The following is a 23,362-nucleotide window of genomic DNA, read 5'->3' as shown; positions in this document are numbered from 1 at the left end:
ACAACGAACCAGACATTTTTGGCTATTTTTGCTCTGATTTCCCCGATACCTGCAGTTTGCTAATTAGCCGTCCCTGGGTGTTGTGCATTGAACACCTGCACCGACTACAGGGGGGAATTTCAGGGAGCTCACATCATCTGCACCGTGAGAGGTGATGCTTAAATTTCACTTAAGTTAGAACAAAGTGGAATATCAAATGTCAAATAAGGATTTCAGGATTTATGTCACCTCTCAAATCAGATCAATCTGCCGTTATGGTTTGCAAAAATAGAGTTGCCTAATATCAGTTGCCAAACATTGTTTCACCAGATTTGCACTGAGATAACAGGAGATAAGATGGTGCCATTTTCTTCACCACTCCATTTCAAACAGGCAACAAATGTGGCTGATATTTGGACACGTAACATCATAATGACAATGAGAGGCGTCCTCTATCTTCATGAGTTCCCCATCTTAACGGAAAAAAAACAGATATATAATGCCACTGCAGAAAGGCGCTTCAGTTAATGAAATGTCTGAGGCTGCACATTTGATAGAACAAGATAAGTCCGGCAGCTCGCTCACTCTGAGTCATTGTCCCTCACAGGATTTCCTTGTCCTCCTCCGTATGAGATGAACTATCTCTTCACAGAATTATTTAGTTCGTTTCGTAATGTATTAATCTGTCATGTGAACTGGCGAGGAACTCGTCTCTCTGCCAATCTGCCTCGATTGTCAGACGCGAGCTGGACGACTGGCAGAGAGATGATTCTCCTCCACCAAGTTTCTCGCCATCAAGATTCTGCTGCTCCTCAGCCATCTTCAGTGAAAAAATACACAGAGGCACGGGCACGCAGGCTTTCTCCTGCTGCCAAGGACACAAAGTCTTTGTCAGTCTGATTGAATGTTCCCTTAAAAAACCGACAAGAAAACGCAGCGACGCCTGCCATTGAGCTCCTGACCTGCAATCTTCAAATGTTTCTTTAGCCTCGTGCCATGCAGCGATTACCCATCCAATTTTTTGGAGATTAACTCAACAGAATCAACACAAAGTTCTTTTCTCCTTCCTGTAATTCTCCATCTTGCGCCTCTGTTCCACTTAATACAATCTAACAATGATCTACTTCCTGGAACTGCCCAGCAGAATCACTCTTTACTGAGTCAGTAAGCAAGTCATCGCAACTCTTAACTCATAAGATTGACAATGGAAAATTATTGTTGAAAACACAAAAATTGTGGCAGAGCAGGAAATGGAATATTTGAATATGGGTCGTATGTTACCTGTTATACATTCCTAGTGTTAATATAGCACCTATAGATTTAAAAACATTAGAATCCTACTTTCTAAAGATGTTTTAAGGTGAAGTGTCTGCTGAAGCTGCCATATTTTTACATAGTTTCCAGACTATCGACTGTTTTCCAAATGTCCTTGTTTGACTGACACTTCTAATGTGCACCGGTTGTTTTATTGCTGTTTTTTTTTTTTTCTTTTTTTACCAAATGTGTCTCCCGAAAGTGAACGAGCAATGGAAGACATGAATATTAATCTGCTGGTGTGTCTGTAGGAATGCTCATCAATTAATCATTGTAACAGCATGTGGCTAAGAAGCATTGTGACATTTGCCCTTCGAGTCAATAAAAGGCAGCTGTGACAATTTAGCTGTAGCTTAATAATTTACCGGCCCACAGTTTTGTCAGCTGTGCGGTGAGAAACGGTGGCGCACACCACACACTACGGTTGGAAAGTAACAGTTGACGTTTTGCTTGTTATTTTTCAAACACAGTCGCATTGTTAACTCTCTTCTTTTCCCTGTATATGTCAGTCTATATAATATTTAAGTGAAAAAAAAACAACTTGTCTGTGCCACATAGCTGCATGGACACATCCTCAAAGACGTGGCTGCCGCATCAGAGTCAGTTTGGGTTGGTTGGTCAAGCGGAGGTTTGCTGTGGCGGACCTGGAGTTTTAACCCCAAGTGAGTCCGTTAAGATCAGACACTGCTGTCCACTCTCCTCCTCTGTCAGCTGTGCCGACTGTGGTTCTCCAGTCTGTCGTGGTCCAACTTGATATTTCTCTGTTGTGTGTTTTGTATATGTTTCCCGTTGATCGGCTGTTTTCTCCCCGAGATGCATTGACGCCGCTGTTTCCACCGGTTAATGAAATGAAATGTTTGACGTTCTGTATAATGTACTTTTGCTCTGCTGTTGGTTTTCCAGTCCTTTCAAAGCTTTTTTTCACATATTGAAGACTCACTCACTCACTCCTCCACCCAAGCATCACTCACTCCGAGCCGTGCTTTGTCACCCTCCCAGCCTTTTATTTTGACATCCTCTTGGTTTGATAGCGGTTCTTCTCAGGCTTGGATACGTTCTGAGCTTCCTCCTCTTTGTGCCTTTTTTTTTTTTTTTTTTTTTTTTTTTTTTTACTTCACCAGATAAAAGCAGCCATCGCAGCTTCCTGCAGGGCCTTGACGAGGAAACATTTGAGTTAGTTTGTGCAGCGTGTTAAAGCAGATGTTTCATTTTGAATAAACAAACAGCACTGTCGGAGACGTCTTGGTTGAAAATCCCCTCAATGTGAACTATGATGATGACGATTAAAATAAGTCCCTCAGCGCAGTTTTAAATTTTTTTTTTTTTTTAGCTCTTTCATTTTGGAGTTCTCGTTTACAAGCACCAGCAATAATGCCTATAAATACATTAGTAAAAATGAAGGTAGTTTCATGGAGAGCAGTGCACAAACTACAAACATGTTCCTATGGTAACTAGGCCACATTCCCCTTGGCTGGCTCACACACAGGCAGAGGGAGAGGCAGGAGAGAGAGAAAGAGAGCGACAGGGATGTTGGTAACACCATGATGGATAACAACTTCACACTGTTTATAGAGGGGACTGCTCTCAGGTCTTTCTCCACTTTATAAAGCATTAACGTTTTTTAAAAAACCCCTTCTCTCTTGACCCAGAGAGGAAAGTGCACTTTCTCTCTGTTCCTCCAAAAATATCTGGTCTGTGTTGAAGGCTATGGCAGGTTCTTTCCCGTGGCTCCCTCATGCCCACACTGCCCCTGATTCTTCAACCCCTCCGCCCACTTCTGCTTTAAAATCCTGCAGCTCTATCTCTTCTGCTCGTCTTACTCGATTACATTGCTGTTTCTAAACATAGCACCAGAGTGGCTCTGAACACAGTCGGAAGCGTCACGAGTACCTGATCTTGCTCAACTTTACCTGGCACATGAGTATGTGTATTAGGGGTGGGGAAAATAAATTCTTAACTTGATATATATTGAATATATAGAGAATCATCACATTTCTACTAGTTTGATGAACAGAATCAGCTAAAAGCAGCACTTGCCAATTTACCCCATAAATTACTGGAGGTTGTGTTCATCAGCGTTATCTGCAATTCAGGGTTTTGAAAAGACATTTCTCAGTTTCATTTTAAGACATGCTGTCCTGCTTTGAAGTCTATATTTACTTTGGCCCAGCATTTGATTTTATTTTCTCACAGCACTAGCTCAGAGAGTATTCAAGGTAAAAAAAAACAACAACAACACCCCACACTGAGCAGGAATTTTAACCCTAACTCAACAGCTTCTGAGTCATTGTGATGGTTAAATGTCTCGTCACGGGGAGATTGGGAGCTGTCTGCACTCCCTCTACTGTCTGTTAACGGGAAAACCAGCCTTGCAAGATCAGGGCCCGCCGACCCGGAGTCCTCAGAATTAGGAGGTCTTGTGAAGTCTCGCAAATTGCTTTCACGACACTGCACACAGCCAGGTTCCAAGCTCTAAGATCGAGGCAGTGATAGTGTTATTTTAGACGTTCATCGTGACAGAGCCATTGCCGGAGGAAGCGAGGAAGAGGAAACGACTGTCTGACCGAGCGAGGGGGGGGGGGGGGCCACACACGAGATAACCTCGGACCGTCTTTTTGTCGAACGACGAGAATTGAAAAACACAGAAGCCGGCTCCGATGAAAACAAAGGCGCAGTTGTGAGGTTTTACTACAGTCGAGGATAAAGTGGTAGACAATAATGGATGGATGTTTACAGCGGTGTCGTAAAAATGTGCACTCCTAGACTGCAGGGGGAGCTCCGTAGAGAAGAAGGGGGAAAAGTGAGCAGGATTGCAAAGGTCTACTTTAATTAACATTTCTGTTACCATCCTGTCGTCACTGATAGGATTTGGCATGTTTACTTCTTATTAATGTAACTCATAGACCGTTGAGTGGACTGGCTGACCAGGCTGTGACCCCACCTTTTGCGTGGAGGATGAAGTGGTAGAAGATGGATAGATGGATACCGGAAAGCAGAGAAATATAGCCCTCAGGGGTACACGGAACAACAAGATTAGGGTTAGGGTACCCTTCTCCAGTACGTAATTCCTAAACAGTTGAATAACTGCCAGATATGGAAAGGGAAAGTTATCTTGGAGAAAGAAGCACTCACTCATTGAACATATTTTGACAATTCTACAGCCTTAAATTCAGAATAAATCCAGGCTGCCTGATTATCATGATGGTCATAAGAGGATTAAAAAAGTGTTCTGTATGCACCACTGCTCCATTTTGGTTTAAGGAGAACAACAAAACAAAATTGCTGTCATCGATACAATCAAAACAGCATACGCACAATCAAATTGCGACAAAAGCATATTGTCCCAGCCGTGGTATGTATAGAAGACAATATACATAATTGAGCAAGTATAAATATTGTATATTAACTGCTCCATGTTTGCCATTAAAAAGCAGTTAAAGGTAGTAAACGAAAGCCCCAATGTTTATTTACCTTGCATTTAAAATCAGTGGGTAAGAGTGAAGTATGGACTCTCTCCACGTCAGCCGTGAATGTGTCTGTGCGCTCGTTCTGTGAATCACTGCTCACACTTAAACCGTGTCAAACCTCTGGGGCGATGCCGCCCGCGTGTCAAAGAGCCATGAGGTTGATGCAGCAGATACCTGTCACTCATGTCGACTGATTGTTTTGACAGCTCACTGTTAATGAATAGCCTCAACTCTCTACACGGAACGTGCACTGCCTGTTTACAGGCAGCTGTTGTCTTGTACGTAGAGAGTGTATGACAGCACGTAAAAAAGCTCTGTATACAGTACATGCAGATGGTATTGATTTTCTGTGTGTGTGCTGAGCAGTTGGGATATCCTCGTCTGAAACTTATGTTTGTTTCCACCTAATGCCACAAAACATCTGCTCACCAAACTAAACGTGGCTGTAAAACTGTTCACGTCGAAGCCTGCTTTACACATTCAAAACTGTTATAGAGTTTTAAGTCGTTCTTTGAGCATCGCAGACATAATTGTCTTCTGCTCTTTTGTGAAAAGGTGTTTAAAAACCAAAACTACTTAATAATAATAAATACAGTAGAGATTCAGATTTCAGCAGCTCTGCATTATTTTAGAAGATGTATGCCCATCAGTGCACAATAAAATGTTTTTCAGTATATTTGGACCTAAACAAACCTGACCTGATTAGATCCCATATTAATAACTAAAGGCCACATTATACTTCTCCTGCTGCGTAATGCATTATCCGACTGCGTAACCACGTAGACACCTCGAGCCTTCATACTTCTGCGTCGTGGTGACGGATATGCACTGCAATTTCCCGCCTGATCAGTAGAGGTCGCTGCGCAAGGTTATTGTGCTTCTGGCTACAGTGAGCGATCGCGTCCCAGAGAGAGAAAGACTGTTGTTGTTGAAACAGTGGCCGTTTCTCACTTTTCTGTGTCACGGAACGCAGTTTTAAGATAATAATAAGGAGTATAAATTCGGCTTAAGAATGAAAACAGTGTTTTGTTAACGTCTGCAGAACCTGTGCCGTAAAATATGAAATATCCAAAAATGAAGTAAACATGAATTTGGTTCACAATTGACCCAGATGTTTGGACTATCTGCAATAGGGTGACTATGCTCACAGCAGCATTACATTGGGATTCAGTTGGGTCACCTTGACATGTTGAGCTGTTGATAAAATAGCAAATTCCCAGCCAAACAATGACCAGTCGGTTGTTGACATGAACGTTGTTTACATGGTGGAATTATGGCAATTACAGAGACTTCCATATGACATGAGTGGTGACATTCGCCCCAACCCCTGAGACTCTGAGTCAGATGCTCCAAACCAGACAGAACAGGGGTTGTTTTTGTATCCGTGTGTGTGTGTGTGTGTGTGTGTTCAGTTACTGTCCAAGACAAACTGGACTGTTAAAATACTTATGACACGAACATATGACGATGAAATGGAATGAATGTGTCAGCTATCAAAGAGTGACGCGGTCGTAAAATACACGAGACAATGTTTTACGACTCAATTTCCTTTGAGATGCAAAGTGACATCAGCATAAAAGAAGATGATGGATTTTTTATGTGAGCACACTCAAGTAGAGGAGTACAGTGTCGAGTAAAAAAACAAGGATACTTCAACCTGTCATGCTACACATATTTTAAAATTTCAAAAGAATTCTCAGTGAGTTTAAAAAAAGTAATAAAAACCAAACTTAACCCCACTAGTCACCAACCACAATCTGAAAATGAATAAGAAGGATTTGTATTATAATGCTGAAATGATCACCCCATCACCTCGACTATTTCTTAAAGCCCTGCAGTATTCTCTGTGGGAATACTGGCTGTGCTATTTCTTTAGTCGTAGCTGTGTCTTCTGTGTGGCACACACTAGCTTGAGAGGACACAGTCGAACTCTAAAATAACTTTGCAGACAAGTGAAACTGTGTGGGGCTGTTAACTGTTTTGTAATATATGTGTGAATATTCCCTCACACTGAATCTTGAGCCGTTCTTTTTTTTTTTTTTTTTTTTTTTAAGAAGAAGCCACCAACCAGGCAGTATTTAGGACGGAATTGCTGTCGATTGAGCCTCTGATATAACCTTTGTCTTATTGATTTTCCCTCAACTAACAAAGTACTGAGCCAATTCCAGTGTTTTCCACATATTTGAATTAGTATAGTAGAAATATGATCATGTCAGGTTGGGTCCATTTTGGTTCACATTTTAGTATTTCAACAGCAAACATGGATCGTCATTTGATTTGATGGCCAAAGGACGTGCTACTGGCATTAATGGTCCCCTGACTTTTAGTATTTGTTTAATCTAAGGATAATAAAGTATAGTTAGATAGATACTGATATCAAAACTTTCACTGTTGAAACCAGTTTGGGACCTGTCACTGATCACATGGCTGCCAGCTGGGACAGAGAGGAAGACTGATTATAGCCACTTAACAAATGGCTCATTAAAAAAAAATCATAACAAATCTATACCTGCTTTAGTATGCGATATGTTAATTAAACAACCTTTTTTTGACTGAAAACTAATTTGTTAACCGATTTCTCCATCAAGAAAATCAGTGATTTTACGTTAGAGCGCATAGGAGTCGTCGCTCCGCTGCTGCCTCCATCAGTAAGTCCACATGTATCGTGTGACTTTGGTGCTTGACTTCAGTGTTTGAAATCCTTTCGGCTCATTAACCTAAGAAACACACATTTACCCAACAAGACAGCAGTAGTCCAGCAGCTCCTGTGTCTTCAGTGAGCTAAAAATGCTGCTTTTCTATGTGGACTTTGGTGTAGGAGGGTGAGCGGTTTTACAAAATTCAGTTACCAGACAGAAAAGGCTGTCTAGCGCTAATATTAAGTGCTGGTCATATGGTTAAGGTTACGCAAAATTGAGCAATTGTGGCTAAAACAGCATTCCCTCTGTCCCTCCCGGCAGCCATGCTATCAGTGGAAGCGAGTGTCTAGGTCCCAGGCTGGTTTACAGAAATGATGGTAAAGTCAGTTTTGATAATGTGTTCATTAATACCTCATTTAACCACAATGTAAAAAAAAAAGAAGAAGAAGCTGAAAACACTTTTTAGCTTTCAAATGTGCTGTGGTTGTAGTGGTAATTAGCAAATGTTAGAATGCTAACATGCTAAAACCAGATTATGATGACGCTAAACAAACATCAACATGTTAGCATACATGTTAGCATGCTAGGCATTAGCATTTAGCCTATTCCAGAGATTAATATCACAACCCGACAGTCTTGTATAAACTACCAATAAAGGGATACTTTAGGTATTGATCTAGAAAATGACTTTGGTAGAAGTCACTTTTTTATAATATTACTAAAGTAAAAGTCTTAAAGTATATGCCATTTACTGTAAGTATCAAAAGTAATTTTATGATATAAAATGTACTTCATTTTTAGAAGTAAAAGTATTTAAAAAGTGAGGAGTTAGAATTGAGTGACAGTAGCTCAGTGCTAGAGTGAGTTCTCTTTCAACTGGATGGTTGTTGGTTCAATTGTGTCCTTAGGCAAGGCACTTATGTGTGTATGTATGTGAGATTAAATTGTAGTGTAAAGTAGCTTTGAGTGGTCATCAAGACTAGAAAATCGCTATATAAATACAGAACATTTACCAACTCTTCTTCTGATTTTATCTGGTTGTAACAAAGATAAGATAGTGAGGGGGGATGTATTGAAGTAAAATTAGTTTAGGAATGGAGTAAAAGTAAAAGATAAAATAACAATAATAAGTCAAGTACACGGTGAACCTCATGTGGAGGATAAAGTGGTAGAAATATGGATGGATTTTCACTGTTAATCAAAAGAAATGTGCTAGTACCAATTAGCATATTCCTTTGATTCAGCTCTATTGTGCAATGATTTTTACTGACTGTGCCATGGGAAAGTTGGATTATTTATTTATTTTGACATATTTTGGAATATAAATAGTGGATTTTAATCACTTGATTATATGGTTTGTATTTGGATTGGTCTCTCAATATCATGATTAATCTAAGATTGCTGGGATTCTTACACTGCAATAAGGCTCATGGAAATGTTTATTTTATTCACTTTATTAACAAGACGGTTCCCAAATACGTATTAACAGAGAGATATACTGTAAATGTTGAGTATGTTTCTCTAACACCCACTCAGTCTTCCTGTTTCTGTCTTTCTCTCCCTCTGTATCTCAGTTAGCTAGAGGCTGTTGCCACCCACACACTCTGTCCTGACAGCAATTTACATTCAGAATAGCCCGTGTGAACACATCTTTGTGTTAAAACATATACGTTTACTTACAGCACCGCATGGTGCGGGCACCTTATTAAGTGGCAGTGATGTTAAAACTGGAAATATACTTAATCTGCCCGTCAGAATCCTTAGATCGATTCACTGTAAGTCGTCCTCTGAGAAGTGAGACAGATGATGCTGAAATGAAGATGTCCCCCTGGACATGCGATACGTCAGATCAGTTCACGTATGTGTGTCGCGTTTGCAGCAACGCGGCCTTGTGCGGCATTTCTAGTTTTTTTCACCGTCTTTATTGTGCAGTTGTGTGCCAATATCTTCTACAGTTCAAGTAGAAGCCCTTGGAGTTGTTTCCATGGATACCAAACAATTAGCTAGGATTCAGAATAGAACCTGGAGAGTAGCCTATTTACAGGCTTAGGGAGCTGGGAAATCATAGGATGACAGAGTGTCTTGGTTCTCTGTAGCAAATGGGGAAACGCTCCTTTGGGTAATGGGCAATTTCTAAAAAAAAAAAAAAAAAAGAAAAGAAAAAAATTACCCTGACAGATGAATCACAGATAAAAATAGAAAGGCGGACTGAAGAACAACAAGAAACCTGATCACATGTTTTGCTTTAGGAGATCAACCTATAGATGATTCACTGACATGTTATCCCACACTTAAAAGGATCAAATGTATGATTTTAATTACACAACCACAGCCACTTAAAGATTAATAAATAAATAAACCCCTCGCAATTTATAATAAAGTGCAGCTCCGTAGTGCTGCCATTACAAACCCCTGATATGTGCTGTGCTGTGGTTCATTATTGTGTTGTCCATTTAGAAAGACACCATGTTGATATCTGATTTTACTGAGAGGGGAATTATGCCCCCAATTCTGCCCCCAATTTTTAATTGGTAGTGAATGATGTGCCTGAACATTTTCTGTTAACCACAGTTGCATGCCTTAGGGACAGTTGATCTAGTGTGTTCCCTCGTTTTCCAACATGATAATTTAAGTTAAGAGTTATTTTATATGCAGTGTCGATCTATATATCGACTATTTCCGTGTGCCTGTTTTCCATGAATCAGAGTGAGTTTATCACTTCCAAATACACACACTGTAACAGACACATTAAAAAACTTGTAAGGTGCTAAGGTTTTTTGGACAGACAACATATAATTAGGTCATAAAAAAAAACTAATAAGATAATAGAAATAATTTTGAAAGACTAGTTTATTACAGAGGCCATCTATAGCGTCCTCCTTCTTCGTCCCACCGTGTGAACTTTGATTGGGTTCTCTGTCATGAGGTAGTGGCCATCACTGGGGAAAGTACCAGACTTACTTGGATCAAACTAAGTGGACACATGGGTGGAGATTTAAGTCTGAAGTCGGGTGGGGAAGTAGGGTAAACAGGAAGGAAATGGGGAAAGGAAGCACCACTTGGAATTGATAAGCTTTCACATTTGGTAATTGGAGACACATGGGACCTATTTGCCTCCATTCTGCTGTTTATAAAACACCTCTTGCACTTCTGTTTTTCTTTATTCGGCAAGATAAGGATTTTGGATTATTCACAGTCGTGCTTCAGCACTGGCCCCATCTTCCTTAGTCAGCACCCAGTCATATTGAAGAGGGAAGAAGGAAGCATCAGATCTAATTCCCTCCAGATAGCTGCATGCACTTTTATAGATCCATCACCATGTTCCAGAGTTTGCAGAGGCCTAAAAGTCAGGCGAAAGACTAGGGTTGAAGATGACTCATAAGAGTGTTTCCTTCTAGGTATAAGTTCTGTATTGTCTTGACAGGATTTACGTCATTATTTGTTGGCTTTAAATAAGAAAAGTTTTCCAACAGCCAAGGCATAAATAGCTGCTTTCGTAGACAATATCCACATGCCGTCACACTGTCGTCTTTGTTCCTGAGCTTCACTTTTCTGTGTTGTTGATGTGCTGGTAGCTGTGATTAGTGTGTGTGTGTGTTGTGTTGTGACTTCTGACACTGTTGTTCTCTGTATGCATGACTGAAACAGCTGCACAGTAATGAATTATACCATTTTACATATTTTTGCCTCTCTAATTATTTTTTTCTGTTGTTGCAAATTTGTTGTGTGAAACTTGTCCCTGGCCAAAGATGACTTTGAACAGGAAATTGGTCATGCCATTGCAAACTGGCCAAACTTCATACATGCTATAGACACTTATTTGAAAAACAAAATGCAACCTCACCTATAAGTGGCAGCAAAAATACAATGAAATGTGGTGTTGAGGAACAAAATTTTGAAGTGACTCACTGAATTTTGCATGTATGGCGTAGTTTGCCTTACTTAAACAAACGATTACGTGCATATTTTCCCAGAATGTATCTTCTGTGTCAGTCTAATATGGAATGATACACAGTAGTACAGTCACAGTTGACTATAATGACTATAATGTCACATCCCTGTCACGTTTGATTGCTGATTGATTGCAGACACAAATGAGAGGTTCAAATTGTCGTTATGAACATGAAGACCGATATGTAATGCACGGAAGTCATAATTTAACTTTTTCTTGTTACAAATTGTGATTAATATCATTAATATTCCAACTAATTGTCTGTGACGTGGATATTTTGTTTACACAATTAATAATATGTCAAAGTTTGTGTAGAGTTCGCACAGGTGTTATATTATACTGTATGTATCTTAAGGAGAATCTGGAACCGGATGTAGGTACAAATTAAAAAAAAATCACTTACTGTTAGAATAACCTTTTGTCTATGTATTTCATGATAATAACCACGTTTTCTCTTCTTTTTATGACACTTTCTCCCCAAAGACCAATCTCGCAGGGCAAGTTTTGCCTCTGTAAGACAGTCAAGCATGGAGACCCCTCCAAATGCCACCCCACAGCCCTTCAGACAGCCGGTGAGTACAGCAGAGATATATTCCTTTTCTTTTTTTTTGAGGGTGGGGGTTCATACTCTGATATTGTAAAGTAGTCATTCTCGCAGGGAGAGCAAAGCCAATTTATTAAATGCCTCATTTAGGATTTACACTTTCATCAATAAAGAAATGTTAAAATGTTGTTGCATATATTATTTGAGCTTGGCCCAGTTAATGATGGATATTCTTTGAATTATGCAATACAGTATTTTATAACGGTAAGAGCAGGGATTTTACTCTGCTCTTATCATCTGTAATAGAATGGAATCTTTTGTCGTTTTCAGAGTTTTCTCAATCGAAGGTTAAAGGGTTCCATCAAGAGGGCCAAAAGTCAGCCCAAACTGGACCGGACCAGCAGCTTCAGACAAATGATTTTGCCCCGATTCCGCAGTGCTGACCAAGAGAGGTAAGAAAACTATACTGTATAAAGACATCATACCATTTCATATGATAGAACCCTTCCTCTGGCTGCATATTGTAAGTGAGACTCATGGGGGGTTTGGACGCTGTCCCAGTGTGTTCTGGGCAAAAGCCGAGCCAAAGGGTTGCCAGTGAATTGCGTGCATAATAAATATAATCCTACTTACATATTATTAACAACATTGCAGTTTGTGGCTTTGCCGATATATATTTATCAAATCAAAAACCTCCATAACGGCCTTTTCGTGTGCAACAAAGAAAAATCAGCAAATGCCCATTGTTGTAAACGCCTGTAATTCATAAAGAACTCTCAGTGCCTGCTGCCACACAACAATACAGCAACAATACCCTTCATCAAACACACGCAAATCCAGGGAGAATACTGTACAGTGGGCTCTAGTATCTCCATGCGGAAAAAGATAGATGGCGGAAGTGTTTTTTATAGATGCCCACAAAGCTGAAAGTTCATGCATGATCGTGTGGCAAATACAATAACCATTGGATACTGCTCTTAACCTGTGAGTCAGGCAAACAGCATGACAATATTACAATTTTTCCACGTGTGTTGTAATTTAAACCCATGCTGTCAGTTGGTGTTTTTGAATTCAGGTCATTCCCATGAGGCCAACTCTTCGAATAGCTCTGTGTGGCATTATCGCTGCTGTGCTTTTCACTGGAATATGTATTGTTAGCTGCCAGATTTGTCTATGAAATGTAGCATTGCAGGGATGTCATGCTGCATTCCAAACAAGCTTCCAGCAACCTGCATCACTTACATGTTAATAGTGAAAGAGAGGAGCTATTGTGGCGTAGAGGGAAGGTATTTACAATTGAGAAAATGTGGATTGATAATGTAATGAACATTTTTTTTTTGGCTTTAATTTACAAGAGCAGGTCACAGCACTGTTGCCTTTTGTGTGTTTGTGGCCTGGTCCGACCCCGTGTTCTCTGGTTTTCCTCCGGCAGTCCTAAAACATGCAGCTGTTACCTGGACATTTTAAAATGATGTGAATGTGAGAGTGAAAGCAGTAGACAATGAATGAATTTACACGAGCTGAATATAATGATGCTATAATGCTGGTAAAGTGGTTGTTAAAGGTCCAGTGTGTAAGAATTAGGGACATCTAATGGTGAGATATTTTCCAAAGTGCATCAAATACGGTTAGTCTTAAGAGCCTTACGAGGATGTTGTTCTTCAAATCAAAGCAAATTTTATTTATACGGCACCAAATCACAACATGCATTATCTCATGGCACTTTAAATATTAAAGTACAATATAGAAAGAGGAGAAGAGAAACTCAACGGCTCACACACAATGAGCAAGCGTCAGTGGAGACAAAGGGAAGACATCTCTGACAGAACCAGACTCAAATCTGCCTCGGCCAGCTGGGATGAAAGAAAAAAAGACAGAAAAGAGCGTACTATAACATTAATATAATATTATATAACATTGGTATAGTATTATATAGGGGTGTCACGATCGCTGTTGTAAATTGAATATTGATCGAAACAATGTCACAAAAGGTGGAATTGAGGATTTAACCAACCCCCAGTGTGATGTCCTGCAGACATGTTAGGGGGGGAAAACTCAGTGTTATTGTTGTAGCCATTGTAGCATAACTACATGTTACCTCCTCTCGCTAACCTGAAGCTGCTGCCAACTAATAGTAATCATGGCAATTGAGCGATCAAACTCAAACCCCCCCTCCAGCTTCTCTTAAATCACCTGTGGGGATATATTTTGCATTCCCCGTGAGTTTTGTCTGCAACAAAGATGTTCTGTCAAGAAAACCACAGTGTGTAAAGTAAACTATGTTATGAGCATGTGCATGTGCTATGTCCACATGCATCATAAGGACGTAGACGCAACTACAAAAGCAACTCCGTTAACACGAGCAACTCTTCTGTCCTCAACTCGCGCTAAAGCGATAACTAGCACTTTAGGCATGCTTGTAGCATTAGTCATGCGACCTTATTCGATGGTGGGAAACCCTGGATTTAAAGATGTAATTAACATACTGGAACCACGCTATGAAATGCCAAGCAGGTCACATCTTACTACAAATGTGTTCCCTTCCATGTATGATAATGTTACTGGAGGCCAGAGCAGATTTAGTGACTTTAACAACAGATTGCTGGACCTTCAGAGCAACACAGAGCTACATGTCTCTCTATGACTTCTCCTCTTTTTACAGGTAGTTTCCAATTGACTTGTTATTGTTAAATTCATGTTGTTAATAAAGTATTTAAATTTGACAATAAGGCCTTAGTGTTGTACATCGCAAACAAATGATGGACATTATATCAGTCATGCCACCATGTAGATCAGGGGTGTCAAACTCATTTTCACTGAGGGCCACATCAGCCTAATGGTTGCACTCAAAGGACCAGATGTAACCGTAAGACAGAATTGGAATTGGCCATAAATGTAAACGCACCGTCAGAAAAAGACTTTGAAGCACTTTGAGTGATTTCTTCAGCCACAATAAAGCTAGCTTTCACCGCCGCATCGTTTTTGGTTGTGGCTTTTGTGAACACATTCTGCTGCAATCGCAAGTTTGCCTTTTAATTCTCTGACAATTTGTTGTTTTTCTTGAAGGCTAACTTTGGCATACTTGGCTCATAACACAAAAGTCATACCGGTTTTTCTCCTTGAAGCACAAACATGTATTCGCCTTCCCATCTTTCTTGAAACTGTTTTCCATCTGCATCAATCTTTCTCTTCCTGGATATTTTGGGATCATTTGTGGATATTTCAATCTCAATTTCATTCGTCGCATGATGCATATACAATGTTACACTGCAATCTAGTGGCGGGATGCCGTGACTTCACGGGTTACACAATCGCCATGCATTGCTGGAAATTCAGTTTATGGTCAACGCCTTAAAGCAGCATAGAAGTCGCGGGCCACATAAAATGATATGGTGGCCCACATTTGGCCCCCAGGCCTTGAGTTTGACACGTGATATAGACGATCAAAATGTGAATTTAAAAAAAATATCCAATGATCCTTGACCACAAAAAGGAAAGTCTAAAAATGGCAGATCCATCTGCGCTAAAAGAGAGAGAAAAAGATGTGAGTCATGACCTTGTTTTTAAAAATCGAATCAAGGATTTGGAGAATCTTGATACCCAATGCCACAATGCCAATACAACTGGATCTGGATCCTGCAGCCCTGCAGAGCCAAAAACCCTACATCATTTAATGATCTAAATGTTACGCTCAAACATGTAAATTATATTTTACATTTCTGTAATTTCCGTTCATGTCAAGATGAAATAGCTCGCAGCTTTAGAAGCTCTCACAAGCTTTTCTTCTCGTTTTGTTTTCTGACGTGAGGTCACATCTCAAAGGAATCTTGCCTGCATTGTGATCAAAATTATATGCTGTCTCCACACAAACCAGTCGTGACGCACACATGGGAAATGTAAAGTTGTAGAAAGGGGGAGGCAGCAAGTAAAAATGTAATGCTGACCACGCACTTTTCCCCCTCCCTGATGTATTCCCGACATTTTTAGGGCAGGTGGGGATGCCCGCGAACCATTTATGTGGAGTTTAGCTGTTCACGCAGTATGCGAGCCAACACAGAAGCCCAAGCAAAAATAAAACAAGTGATGTGTGATCCTGAGGGGTTAAAGGCAGCACTGAAGAAGAGCTTGGTGTTGTTTGGGGCTAATGTCGGTAAAACCTTCCCCTTTGACCACAGACGTCCACCGGTTCCCACCGCTGCTTTCACAGCCTGCCTCGAGTTCTACCCACACACAAGTAATTCACTCAGTAGTGTTAAGATGACTTAGCTAAATACCCTCAGTATCCAACCTCACACACTCTAGCTTTTAAACACAGCTGCTGTACTGCTGCTGCCAAGTCGGTTTACCCAAGCATTTCACACACTGCACTCTCTGCGACAGCACTGTACCTCTGACAGACTTTAAAATGTGGCCCTAAATTATTGCTCACCATTTACAGTCCAACAGGTGCCTCTCCCCTTTATTCACCAATCTGTGCCCTGTTCTTCTTACCTCCCACTTATATTCTCCTTTGTATTTAAAGCAAATTTAAATAATGACGTCGTTGCTCCATCTTTTCAGTGCAGATGAACTCCACTTTTTCATTTACTCAGTTCTTAAAATGAGTTTCAGAGAATATGAAATGAAACAATTATCTTAGCATCCTTCATCCATCCTAATACACTGTATGGCACATTATCCCCTATTAAAAGTTTATCTTTATCTTCATGTCAATTGAAAAAATATTAATTATGGTTATTGAGCATACTGTAATTGAATTATTTGGCTTTGGAACAAGACCTATTAGTTTTTATACCAGTTTAAATGTTTTTAATGTAAGCTATGCAGCTACACTGACATATAAAACACTAACTGTGGTATAAAACACTAACTGTATGCTACAACTTGAATGTTGAAAGATGCTACACACACACACACACACACACACACACACACACACACACACACACACACACACACACACTGGATGACTCTGGTTTATAAGGCTCTTCTTGGCTTGGTTCCTGCTTATTAATGCACTTTTCTTCAGAGAACAAAAAACCATTATGCCTCACGTTCCAATGACATTTTGTACCTGTCTGCTCCCCGTGTTCAGACTAAAATGGGGGGGGGGGGGGATTTCAGTTTCTCTGCCCCCTCTGCTTGTAATACCCTCCGAACTGAACTAAAATGATCAGCATTTATTTCATTGGGAGCTTTCCGCTCTATCTTAAAAGATCAACAACGGGAATCCATGGAACAGTGCCTGTGTACTTAAATTGTTATAACCCCTGCACATTATTTGGCGATTTACTTGCACTTTCGTATTTCAATGTTTGTTCTGGCACTGTTATCTTCCCCGTTTGTATTTACCCCTCGTGAAAGAGGTCTTGATCTCAATGAGTCTGGTAATCTGGTTAAATAAACAACATAAACAAAAATGTATTGGCAGCATCATTTCCAGTGACTTAACTTTGGGATAATGGGGTGGGGGGGGGGGTCCTGAGGCACAAATGGGTTGCCAAACATGGCATTTTCATCTCACTGAAGCTCATAAAACGTATCTCTTTAAATCAAGTGGATCTGCTAAAGATCTGTACTTTCTGCATATGTTTCTGTACATGAGTTTCTATTTGCTGTACCTCAACCTAAAATGCTGCACCTAAACCCAAAAGGGCAGGCACCCCCTCACTGAATAAGATGATGACACACACACACACACACACACCAAAGTTCAATGGTGGATTTAATTTAGTCTGCCTCAGGAGAAAATAAATGTTTTCTTGTTACATTTTTTTTTTTCATTTGGCTTAGTGACCTCACTTCGCCTGAGAGACTGTCTTGACTCACATTGATGCTTCCACTTCCACCAACACTTTTCTATGCCTTGATAGAGCTGGCCTGCACTAAAGGTTACCCAAAGATCAGGTCGGTTCCTCTGCGCCACAGTTTCCCCGCAGACTGTAACTGCCGCAGTCTAACCCAATCTACATAGTTGCAGGCTATATCAATTCTACAAAATCTGGTCGTCTTTACGTTCCCATAAACTCATCATAAAAGGATCTGGTCTCAGGAACCATACTGACATTGCAGAAGGGACTCAAGAGAATGGGCTGCAGTGACTTATTTTGGATTATATAAAGAAGCAGTAAAAACAAATCTGACTTTGAATTGTAAATAAATCTCTTCTTCTCTCACAAGGACTCGCTTGATGCAAAGCTTCAAAGAATCCCACTCCCACGAATCCCTACTCTCGCCCAGCAGTGCTGCGGAAGCTTTGGACCTGGTTTTGGATGAAGATGCCATAATCAAACCTGTCCACTCTAGTATTTTAGGACAAGAGTACTGCTTTGAGGTATGTGAAGTTGTTTTTAAAGGTGGGAAATTGTGCTTTTCTTTTCAGGATTTCAGGATTTCAGGATTTGTAAAATCATTCGAGAATTAATGAAAATGAAAGCAATTGTTATTGACCGATATGGCATCAAGGCATCATTTCACTGTAAATACACATTTACTGCAAGTCTGTTTTGACTGAAGGTGACGACCAATTCAGGGACAAAATGTTTTGCCTGCCGCTCAGCTTCAGAAAGAGACAAGTGGATTGAGAATCTTCAACGAGCTGTTAAACCCAACAAGGTAGATACAATAGATGTTTCTGTCCCCGCCCGTTGACCCTCTCTTGTACTATAAGGTGTAACATGAAGGACAGATGTGGATAAGGACTGTTATAATCCAGTAATAGAACTCCTCATTTCATTTCCAGGACAACAGCAGAAGGGTGGACAATGTACTCAAGTTGTGGATCATTGAAGCTCGAGACCTCCCAGCTAAGAAACGCTACTATTGTGAGCTGTGTCTGGATGACATGTTGTATGCACGCACCACCAGCAAACCCCGGACCGACACCGTCTTCTGGGGCGAGCATTTTGAATTTAACAATTTACCAACCATTCGTAGCCTTCGCTTGCACCTCTACAAGGAAACGGACAAAAAGAGACGCAAGGTGAAGACAGGTGAAGACTGAAACTGAAGGATCAAAGGAAACAGAAGTAAACTAATGAAAGTATGCTGTTTTGTTTTGTAATCTAGGAAAAAAGCACATACATAGGCCTGGTCAGCATACCCATCTCCAGCATCACGGGTCGGCAGTTTGTGGAGCAGTGGTACCCAGTGATACAGTCCAGTGTCTTGGCCAAAGGTGGTGGTGTTGGAAGTGCCAAAGTCATCAATGCCTCGCTGCGTATTAAGTCTCGCTACCAGACAATGAACATCCTGCCAATGGAGCTGTACAAGGAGTTTGCCGAGTACATAACCAACAACTACCGAACACTGTGTGCTGTTCTGGAGCCGCTGTTGAGTGTGAAAAGCAAAGAGGAGGTGGCGTTTGCTTTGGTGCACATCCTTCAAAGCACAGGGAAGACAAAGGTAAACAATTTAAGTGCACGCAAACTGCCGTTTAAGTTTCTTTATGCGTATACCGATACCTTTGGAGACAACGTTTCTTTATTTTGGTGAATTGCAAACGTAATCTGTTCTCAGGAGTTCCTATCTGACATGGCGATGTGCGAAGTGGATCGTTTCATGGATCGTGAGCACTTGATCTTCCGGGAGAACACGCTCGCGACTAAGGCCGTGGAGGAGTATCTCAAACTGATCGGTCACAGATACCTCAAGGATGCGATAGGTGAAACTACGCCACACTGTGTTTCATAGCTCCTGCTGATTAAATCAAATACTTTAAAGTGTGTTGAAATTTTGAAACTAAAACACTAAAACTGTGCTTAATCACATCTTATTTCTCTTTTTGTTTGAGGATAAACTCATATATAAAATTAAATGACAACAATTAGAAGATGTTAATTGGTATTATTCTGATTATAGGTCAAATTTGCAGATGTTCTGATTGTAAACTATTCTTAACACACTTTTGCAACTTATTGAATGCCTCAATGCATTTGAATACATATAGGAATGCATCCTAAATGTGGAGCTATGCTTTTAAAGCCGGTCGATACAGACTGATACAGAAGTGTTCCATGTATGCATTTGCTATGCATATTAATTGTTTTTAAATAAGAGATACAGCTATTGAGCAATTTTGCTCAGACCCAGCTGAATGCATTTTTGGAAACATAACAAGAGTCTGATTTAAAACTTCCAGGTGACTTCATTCGAGCCTTGTACGAGTCTGAGGAGAACTGTGAGGTCGACCCAATGCGCATCCCGCCTTCAGTCCTCGCCGACCACCAAGCCAACCTTCGCATGTGCTGCGAGCTGTTACTCTGCAAAATCATCAACTCACTCTGGTCAGTTTTCACCATGAAACAAATCCCTTTCAATCCTGAAATTTGACATTTGTATTTAGTTTTTTTCTGTTTAAGAGTCTTTCTATTTGCAAACTAAACTAACTAAACATAGTGGGGTTTTTTTCCCCAGTAATATAATCAGTAAACTCATCAGTAAAAAGTGTTTTATGAGTATGTTCTTCCTCCTCGGCAGGGTACAGTCGTTTTCCATATACATAAATGTACCTCCTGCTTCTCCGTGACAGTGCTTAATAAAGTTATGTATCTCATCTCAGCATATTTCCCCGGGAGCTGAAGGAAGTTTTCGCCTCATGGAGAGCCAGATGTGCTGAGCGCGGAAGAGAGGATCTGGCCGACAGCCTCATCAGCTCCTCCCTGTTCCTCCGCTTCATGTGCCCGGCCATCATGTCCCCCTCCCTGTTCAACCTGATGCAGGAGTATCCCGCTGAACGCACGTCCCGCACACTCACACTCATAGCCAAGGTGATGCAGAACCTGGCCAGCTTCAGCAAGTGAGTCTCTGTCATTGCTCGTCCTCTACACCAGCAGCAAGATATACAACAATATTTCTGATTCGGTTTATTTTTAGAACGGGGAGACATTGATGCTTGTGTGTGTGTGTGTGTGTGTGTGTGTCACAGAAGCTTGCAGTTTTGACTGTGCGGCTGGAAGTCATTACTCACCCACAATAATCTCAGAGCCTTTTCAGCTGCTCACCTTCATTCTGAACCCTTTATTTGCCATTTTCTGAATATTAATGACCTAAATATGAACCAGAAAAAGACGTCAAATGTTTAATTGTAAATAATAGACTCCACATTTCAGGAAATGAGATAATCAGATATGCTTTTTGTGGCCGTAAATATTGATTTCCTCTGGTTTGTGTTGTTTTAATTTACATATCTATGGCCTCTGGAGTCTTTCAAGCAATTTGACATCACTTTGCAACGGCCAATATTTTCCACTATTATCTTCCATTTACAGACTAAGCAGGCAGGCAAGTGAATGTTTTTCTAATTAACCGACAATAAGGAAATAGTTGTTAGTTGCAGCCTGAGTCCACTAACAAGCTTCTGTCAGGGCTTTCATTTCCGTGTGCCAGGAGTGAGTGAACAGCTGCAGACCCTGCAGAGGCCATTTGAATCTGACATCAAAGACTCTCCTCAAACAGGTCAGCTAATTGGCAATGTGACAATATGTTCATCAGAAATTCACCCTCAAGTTGCACAGATTCACCAACTCTTGATACAAAGATTTGACTGACAAAGCTCTAAAAACACTACATTCAACAAATTGTTAATGTAACATTCTCTCAGTAGTTTATTTTAGTTCCTGTTTTTTTCACTTTTTTTCTGGAAACGAGTCGGTGAGTGTGAATGAGAGCCATGGAGCCATAAAGACGCAGCGAGAGGAACAGCAAGTTGGTTAATTAGCACAGTTTCATCATGAGCAACATCTTTCATAATATTGCTTTCACATTACACAGAGGCATTACTCACGCTCTTCATATGCTAATATTAATTTTTAATCTAAATTTCTGCACATGGTAAAGCTGCTGTCTGCTGTTAGCCTAGCGGTTAGCTTTGGAGCAATGGCCTCTTTTTCCCTTAACGTGTAAAGTCAAAAACAACAGTGAACGTGAATAGCAGTAATGTCTTACTGTTGCTGTTGTTACAGTAAACATACATGATAATATGATGTGTTTTACAGGTTCTAGAATAAGCTAGCTGCCTGCTAGCTGCCTGCTAGTTGCAACTGAGGGCCTGATTTACTAAAGCTTTGCACGTGCAAAAACGGATTTGCACACGCAGATTTGCGTTAATGCTGATCTACTAACAGCAATGCATATTCTGATCTCTTGCCTCAATGCATATGCAATGTGGGGCGTTTACACGCAATTTTGCTTGTGATGGGAGGAGAAAATATAAATATGTTATTTTAGCACGCGCAAAGTGATTTGTCAAACCTGAAACTGATTGCGGTGCTTATTTTAGCGTCTATTTTTAGCACGTTTGAAAGGCAGGTCTTAACTGGCACATCGGTGCGCGCACATGGCTGCGGTTACACACATATCCTCTGAGAAATCCATAAACAAAAATACTTTTTGTAAATCAGGAAATTAGTTTTCAGGAAAATTTGTTTTCAGGATATTAGTCCATAGTTTTCTTTGTTTGATACATCAGGTAATGATGGAGCTGTCCAAAATACCGACGCAGGATTGAAATAATAATAATATAAAAAGGTCCTATGGACCCGGGGAACAAGGATGTCATATCCCTCGATCCCAGTTACCTGCTCATCGCAGAACGTCAGCTGTACTGTACTACTCTGTTCAGTGGCTTTCAAATGTCCTTGTTGACAACCCTTGAATAGCGCAAAATCCTCATTTAAAGGGACACTGTGTAGTATTTATGGGTTTATATGACCCAAAATCCACTTTTGTATTCATATTATGTGCTCCTGCATTGTCTAGTCGCAGGATAATATTCTTGATTTCATTTTCGTAGTGTTTCAAAAAGTCATGTAAAATAACATGGTCGCAGGCCGCTACTGCATTGCCACGACGCCATGTTTCTACCGGAGCCTGTAAGGACAAACGCGAGAGAACAAATCAGGCGTCTCTTTACTTGTAGCGGAAGTCCCGCCTCCACTCTCTCCGCTTCGTCTGCTACGGTGCTCAGGGAAGGGAGGGGTGAGCAGAGGAGCAGTTCTTTGTTGTAAATTTCAGCCTCTCATCTAGATGGCACTATAAACTACTTACTTCACCTTTAAATAGGACGGTCTTAACCACTTCTGAGCCTGTAGTCAACTGCGGTCGCAATGTTAGTAGTTCACCCGCAAAACGTAATCCAGTAGCATGTGCAGACTTAATGCTCGCGCACGCAATTTATCATTCTCTATTTGGAATCTTAGTAAATCAGGCCCTAAGTTTTTTTGCAAACTTTTTGTTCCCGTTTGTGTTTGGAGATACTTTCTAACTCCCAAGTGGGCTGTGGCGGTACTACATTGCTATACAATATGTACAACATATTTGACTAAATACTGAATAAAACAAATCAAAGCTGTTTAAATTATGTGTTGTTTTGGTGTCACCATGTTCGTAAAATCAGCACCAGGTTGACAACACTATGATGAGTCTGTCTTTTTTTTTTTTGCATCACACTCGATGTGAAATTCACCTG

General features: G+C 40.5%; 1 protein-coding gene across 1 annotated transcript in view; it reads left to right on the top strand.

The window, feature by feature from the left end:
- Positions 1 to 1,855: 1,855 nt before the first annotated feature.
- The window catches only part of syngap1a (synaptic Ras GTPase activating protein 1a), a gene marked incomplete at both ends in the record, with an annotated part of 37,783 nt that continues 16,276 nt past the window's right edge, over positions 1,856 to 23,362 (top strand). Inside the window, 10 exons of the mRNA XM_083899788.1 lie at positions 1,856 to 1,955; positions 11,835 to 11,923; positions 12,226 to 12,347; positions 18,076 to 18,229; positions 18,412 to 18,510; positions 18,617 to 18,877; positions 18,964 to 19,299; positions 19,414 to 19,558; positions 20,036 to 20,180; positions 20,456 to 20,692. Coding sequence (XP_083755914.1) covers positions 1,856 to 1,955; positions 11,835 to 11,923; positions 12,226 to 12,347; positions 18,076 to 18,229; positions 18,412 to 18,510; positions 18,617 to 18,877; positions 18,964 to 19,299; positions 19,414 to 19,558; positions 20,036 to 20,180; positions 20,456 to 20,692 — 1,688 coding nt within the window. The remainder of the gene's footprint in view (positions 1,956 to 11,834; positions 11,924 to 12,225; positions 12,348 to 18,075; positions 18,230 to 18,411; positions 18,511 to 18,616; positions 18,878 to 18,963; positions 19,300 to 19,413; positions 19,559 to 20,035; positions 20,181 to 20,455; positions 20,693 to 23,362) is intronic.

The sequence above is a fragment of the Microchirus variegatus genome (genome assembly GCF_963457635.1).
Source record: "Microchirus variegatus genome assembly, chromosome: 13".
Lineage (NCBI taxonomy): Eukaryota > Metazoa > Chordata > Actinopteri > Pleuronectiformes > Soleidae > Microchirus > Microchirus variegatus.
Note: the sequence above shows the minus strand (reverse complement) of the source record. Positions and strands in the feature narration are given on the sequence as shown.